Source organism: Linepithema humile, chromosome 1 (assembly GCF_040581485.1).
Source record: "Linepithema humile isolate Giens D197 chromosome 1, Lhum_UNIL_v1.0, whole genome shotgun sequence".
Taxonomy (NCBI): domain Eukaryota; kingdom Metazoa; phylum Arthropoda; class Insecta; order Hymenoptera; family Formicidae; genus Linepithema; species Linepithema humile.
The window spans coordinates 16,780,839-16,787,095 of NC_090128.1; the positions used below are offsets into that span (position 1 = coordinate 16,780,839).

General features: G+C 58.2%; 1 protein-coding gene across 1 annotated transcript; it reads left to right on the forward strand.

The window, feature by feature from the left end:
- The first annotated feature begins 3,864 nt into the window (after positions 1–3,864).
- Positions 3,865–6,022, forward strand: LOC105671055 (uncharacterized). The gene is made up of 4 exons (XM_067361171.1): positions 3,865–4,035; positions 4,079–4,344; positions 4,982–5,651; positions 5,732–6,022. The coding sequence occupies exons 1-4, from the start codon at positions 3,865–3,867 to the stop codon at positions 6,020–6,022; spliced, it is 1,398 nt and encodes a 465-aa protein (XP_067217272.1).
- Positions 6,023–6,257: the final 235 nt, after the last annotated feature.

The window sequence follows — 6,257 nt, forward strand, 5'->3', positions numbered from 1 at the left end:
ATGGCTCCTTTTGAACTATTCATATTTCGCGTAACAAAAAATACATATAAATGTATATATGATATAAATATTATTATTTTTTACATGTACTCACCTAACCTTCTCCTGTAGCCTGTCAAACGTCTAACTTTTCGCGCCAGCACCTAACACTATATATAGCCGTATACATCGCTGGATTCATAGCTGCAGCGCTGCGCATGCGCGAGAAAAAGCGTCCCGTCTAGCAACACTGGGCCCCGTTTAAAGGGAAGGGATGTGGGTGCTCTTGTGAATCCGGTCCTCTTGTGTCTGGGGCCGATCCTTTCTCTCCCGGTCTTGGGTAAGAAACGGATGCGGTCTGGCATGGGAGGAAGCGGCGTCCTACAACAAAGGTGGCTTTCTCTCTCCGCTCAAACGGCACGGGGACGTGGTCCCTGTGTACGCAAGCGTGATAGGGAGCGACGGGCCGTTGATGTCCCGGAATTCACCGGGCTCGTCGGGCGGGGCCGTACCGAGCCGCTCGGAGGTAATCCGAGGCAGGGTCGGACGGCGGTGGGGGCTGGGGCGGTTTCTGGGAGCTTAGCTCGCGGTTTCCGGCCTGGCCTGGTGGCTGCTCAGACATATTCTGAGGTCGGGGTCGAGTAGCGAGGTCCGCGCACTCTCGGAGTGCGTTCCGGTAGTCTTACCGGTCCCAGAATACGCGGACGAGGAGTACTTATGCTGGTCGTCACGGCGGGCAAGACGGTTGGTTGGGTCGCTACAACCCTCCGCTCTATCCGTCCGTGGGGTCCCCCGCGTGGCGGCGCCCATCACGGTGCCTACAAGTCGGAGATGTGGGACCCCCGAAAACCTCTGGGTAAAACCAGAGGTGAGTAGGGGGCTGGAGACCCGTGCACCGGATGCCTATCTCGGTGCCAGAGCCATATGTCGACTCCCCGGGGGAACTCGGGGGTAACAGGGCATGCCCGGTTGGCGGAGCCGTGATGGGTTGTGGGTTTTAAACAAAAATGATACGCTTTTCTAATTTTAACGAACGTCGGGAGGAACATCTTGCGCAAGCGGGATTAAGTCTCTCAGCTGAGAGACAGGGCAGGGAGACACTCGAGGTGTCTCATGAATTAGGCGCTCCGCCTCAGGTTTCGGTTCTGAGACTGAGGGGGGGAGGCGACTCAGACGTTGAGATGGTCGGAAGGGAGATAGGAGGAAACCTATCCTCCTCTCTTCCCCCTCCCACCACCAGACCTTGCCCAAGGTCAAAAAAGGGCACCTTTGTTGGAACCCCGGGGTCTTTGCAAAATTCATCCCGCGCAGGATCACCGGGGCGCCAGGGGAGTTTTTCCCGTGCGGGGTCGGAGGAGAGCCTCAATCATGCGACCTCCATCGATCTCTGCACGGAGGATGACGGCGACACTCACGCAAGCACATCGTCTGCCGGGGTAAAGAGGCTTAGAAGAGGAGGGGAGGAGACCACCAGCCCCCCTGATTCTCCCCCCTCCTCCTTTGAAGAGAGGAAAAAAAAGAAGAAGCCGCCGCCGCCAAGGAACGAACTCTCGTCCGAGGACGAGGAGGTTCTCAAGGCTCGAGCCAGGAAAGAGGATCCGAGGGGACGCCCCGCTAAAGATCCTCGACAAGCCGGGCAGCATACTGCTCGCAAAAGGAGGGAGAAGGAGGCTGAGCGGACTGAGGACCACCGCAGGCTCTCCGAGAGGATTCAGAATCCCCACTTCGAGACGGACCGTACGACCGGCCGTTACCATAAACATATGATAATGGTTAACAACAAGGTCGCGGAATTTGATGCGAAGCCGGTTCAGGAGATCCTGAACGACCTCCGGAGGAGTTCAAACACAATTCTGGAGGTCGCCGAGGTCTCCAAGGGCCTCAGGGGGGACCTCGCGAAACAGCTCTGCGTCGCAGCTTCTTCCCTCCAAGCGGGACCCACAACTCTGGCGGAGAGAGCGGGGAAAGGGTACTACGACCCCATTGCGGGAAGGGCCCCCTCCCCCGCCAACGAGAATACGAGCGAGATTCTTGCGGCAAATCGCCGCATGGAGCAGGAGATCGCGGATTTCCGAAGGCAGATAGAGGAAAAAGATAGAACCTCCCCTCCTCCCTCCCCTCTCACTACCCGATCTAAGACCAGGGTCGCAAAAGAGGGCAGCTTGGACGAAGAGAATTCCATGGGAGAACCAATGGAGATCCAACCAGTGGAACCCTCTCCCAAGATGGTCATCATAAAGGAGGACCTTGATGACCACCCAGTAGATAGACCTCCGCTGAAAGGGGTCAGTAAAAGGCTGGTGGACCCTCCCCCACCCGGTGGTCACCAGCAACATCCTCCTGCAAGGAAGTGACTCGGTTGCCACCATAATGCAGATAGTGATGAGGCAGATGAGAGAGGAGATGAGGAAGGAAATAAGAGAAGAAATGAAGCAGATGAGGGAGCTCATCGAGAAGAGGCTCCCTCCCTTCTCCTTGCCTAACCCCCCCTCCCTCCAAATCCCCTGGCAGTACGGGTCCACCCTCCGTTAAGAGGGTGGCTTCCCCAGCCGGGGACTCAAAGAGGTAAAAGAGGAAAGGGAAGGAATCGACGCAGTCCGTCGCTGTGCGACAGCCCACTGCCGACCCTTCTTCCCCCCCCCCTAAGGGGGGAAAGAAAACCCCGAGTGTAAAACCGGGGCAATCAATCCCTCCTGGAGGAGAAACCTCTACAGCCGTCGCTGTCTGCGAGCAACAACAACAGCAGCAGCAGGAATCACCACCTCAGCTTTTCACGGAGGTGGTGAAAAAGGGGAAGAAAAAGAAGGAGACCCCCTGCTCCTCCCACTACAACGGCTAAGGGCGCCAAAAAAACTGCAAAGGCGGCACCCAAAACCGCCCATAAATCCTCTCCCCCCCCCCCCCGCCTAAAACGGGCACCGGGGGAGAGAAGGGGAAAAGGAAGAAAAAGAAAAGGAAGGTGCCTAACACCGCGGCGATCTCCGTCACGTGTCCGGAGGGACAATATACTGCAGTGACGAGAAGGATCACGGAGGAGATCTCCATCAAAGAGATGGGGATTCCCCCGATAAAATACACAACGGGTCTAACTGGGGCCTGTATCCTACAGATACAGGGCCCCAACAGACAGGAGTGTGCGGACAGACTGGCGCAAAAGATGCGCAGCCTGTTTGCGGACAACCCCGAGGTGCGGATCAACCGACACCAAATAATGGGGGAGATCCGCATCCGGGGTCTGGCGCCGTCGTCAACTGCTGAGAGCATTGCCAAAGCAGTGGCGGAGACGGGAGAATGCTCCCCCACCAAAGTTAAGGTGGAGGACATCAAAATCTCCCCTATCCCAAAAGGCCCTATTACGGCCTGAGTGAAGTGTCCCCTTAAGGCAGCCAATAAGATTGCCCAGAGGGGACACATCATAATCGACGGGCTCTTCAAAGCCCGAGTAGAGCTTTTGGAGGCGCGCCCCCTCCAATGCTTCAAATGCTTGGAGAGGGGCCACGTGAGGGCAAAGTGCCCCAACACGACCGCGGACCGAAGCGGTCTATGCTACCGCTGCGGCGGGTCGGGGCACGAGGCCTGATCGTGCACGGCACCGGCAAGTTGCGCCGTGTGGCGTGACGCGGGACTTCCTGCCTCCCACCGCATGGGGGGGCCAGCATGTAAGCCCCCCAAAGGAGGCAAGAAGAAGAGGGAGGGGGAAGCCATAAAGGCTCCCATCCCCCCCCCCCTTCCAAGGAGGGAAGAAAGGTGGTAGCGGCGATGCCACCCATCGAGGGAGAATCTACATCTCTCACCGAGGAGATGGAGGTGGACCCAACACCGGCTGCCACCGAAGAAGCGGGAAGGATTGACCTGAAGGAAGAACAGGTTCTATAGAACTAAAAAATGTCCACGAAACTCCTTCAGGCCAACCTGAATCACGCTCGCCGGGCCCAGGACCTGTTCCTATCGGACCTGTGCAAGCGTGATGCAGGATTGGGAGTGGCGGCGGAGCCGTATCGGGTGCTAGACTCCGACCCCAATTGGGTATCGGCCTCGAACGGTTCCGTCGTCATTGTAAGGAGGCACTACCCGCGCTTCCCCCTCCCCCTTACTCTAGTGGAACGGGGGCGGGATTCGTTATGGCGCAGTGGGGTGCCTTCTGCGTGATAAAGGTTTATGCCCCTCAAGGAGGCCTCACCTCGAATTCCTGGAGCAACTGCAGGAGATGAGGGAGGGCATTCGCCGTTGCCTCCCCCACCCTGTACTGGTGGCCGGGGACTTCAACGCCTGGCATCAGGAGTGGGGTTCCCGGCTCACCAACATCAGGGGTGAAGCCGTGCGGGATTGGGCGGCCGGGCTGGGCCTCCTGTTACAAAACAGGGGGTCCGTCAGCACCTGCGTCCATCCCCGGGGGGAGTCCATTGTCGACTTGACATGGGCGTTTCTTCGGGCGGCGCACTTGGTGAGGACCTGGGGGATGGCGGACCGAGAGTCCCTTTCAGACCATTTCTATATAGAGATGGTCCTGACTGCCACCCCCCCAGGAGGTGCTGATCCGCCGCCGTCTACAAAGGGGCAATAAACCCCCCAGAAGATGGGCCCTGGCCCAGTTAGACCAGGATAAATTGATGGCGGCGGCCTTGGTAGAGGCGTGATCGGATCCTCCCGACCTCGCCGATACCGAGGCCAAAGCCGAGGAAATCGGGGACATGGCCGAGCGTATGTGCGATATGGCCATGCTCCGATCAAGGCCCGCCCCTCGCCGAGCTAAATACTGGTGGACAGAGGAGATAGCAGATTTGCGCAGGCGGGCAAACGCCACAAGACGCGACCTCCTCAGAGCCCGACGAAGGGCGGGTGGGGACGAAGAGGAAACTGCCGATGCGCGCGGAGAGTACCTGGCCGCAAAGTGCTCTCTGCGGACAGCAATTGGCAGGGTCAAGGCCAAGGCCTGGGAAGAGTTATTGGCGGAACTCGACCGGGACCCTTGGGGGCGTCCGTACTGACTGGTACTCAACAGATTGAGACCAGCGGCGCCCCCAATCTCGGAGACGCTGGACCCCGAGTTCCTCGGTCAGGTGGTGGGGAAACTTTTCCCAATCAGGGACATCCATATCCCCCTAGAGGGGATCCCCCCCTGGACCGGGGACTTGGAGATATCCGAAAGGGAGCTCTCCGAGGCGTCCAAAAGGCTGGGGGCGACCGGAAAAGCTCCTGGCCCGGACGGGGTACCCGGTAGAGTGTGGGCCTTGGCCTTTGGCGTGGTGGGTGCCCGCCTGAGGAGGATGCTTCTTTGCAAGGAGGGGAAGCCGGCGGAGCAACCCTCGGCTTACAGGCCGATTTGCCTGCTGGACGAGGTCGGCAAATTGTTCGAAAGAATTGTTGCCAGCCGAATCGTCCAGCACCTGTCGCGGGATGATCCCAATTTGTCAGAGGACCAATTTGGGTTCCGGGAGAGCCGATCTACAACAGATGCGATCATGCATCTGCGGGCCCTCTCGGAACATATTGTAGGGGAGAGAGACGTGGCGTTGGCGGTGTTACTTGACATCGTCAACGCCTTTAATTCCCTCCCCTGGGAACATGTGGGGGAGGCCATGGAGTTTTATGGTCTCCCCCCATACATACGAGAGGTCCTTTGGGATTATTTCCGCGATAGAACGCTCCAGCTAAAAGACCAGCTGGAGCGGGTAAGTCGAAGGGTAATCTGTTGCGGAGTTCTTCAGGGGTCAGTACTTGGCCCCCTACTTTGGAACCTCGCATACGACAGAGTGCTCCGCACGGCGCTTCCCCCGGGCTGTCGTCTGCTGTGTTACGCGGACGACACACTGGTGGTAGCCCGGGGGAAGACATGGAGGGAAGCCCGGGATGCGGCAAATGCTACCCGGGCGGTTGTGTACTCTATCAGAGCAATGGGGCTCGAGATCGCCCCACAAAAAACGGAGGCTTTGTTCTTTTACGACAGGGCCTTGGGACGGCCTCCACCTACCCAGATCTGGGTAGGGGTAGTCCGTGTCCGGATGAGAACCCAGATGAAATATCTGGGCCTCACCCTGGATGAACTTTGGGGGTTTGAGCAGCACTTTGCTGGAATAACCCCCAAAGCGGATAGGATGGCGACTGCGTTAGGTCGCCTCCTACCGAACCTGGGTGGTCCGTGTAACAGAGTCAGGCGACTCTATACGAACGTCGTGTAGTCGGTGTACCTTTAAGGTATCTTTTCATGGTAGCGATCGTCGCGACTTTTATAGCGATCGGAGAGTCACGTGACTTCATCAGTCGTTTGAAAGTCGTCG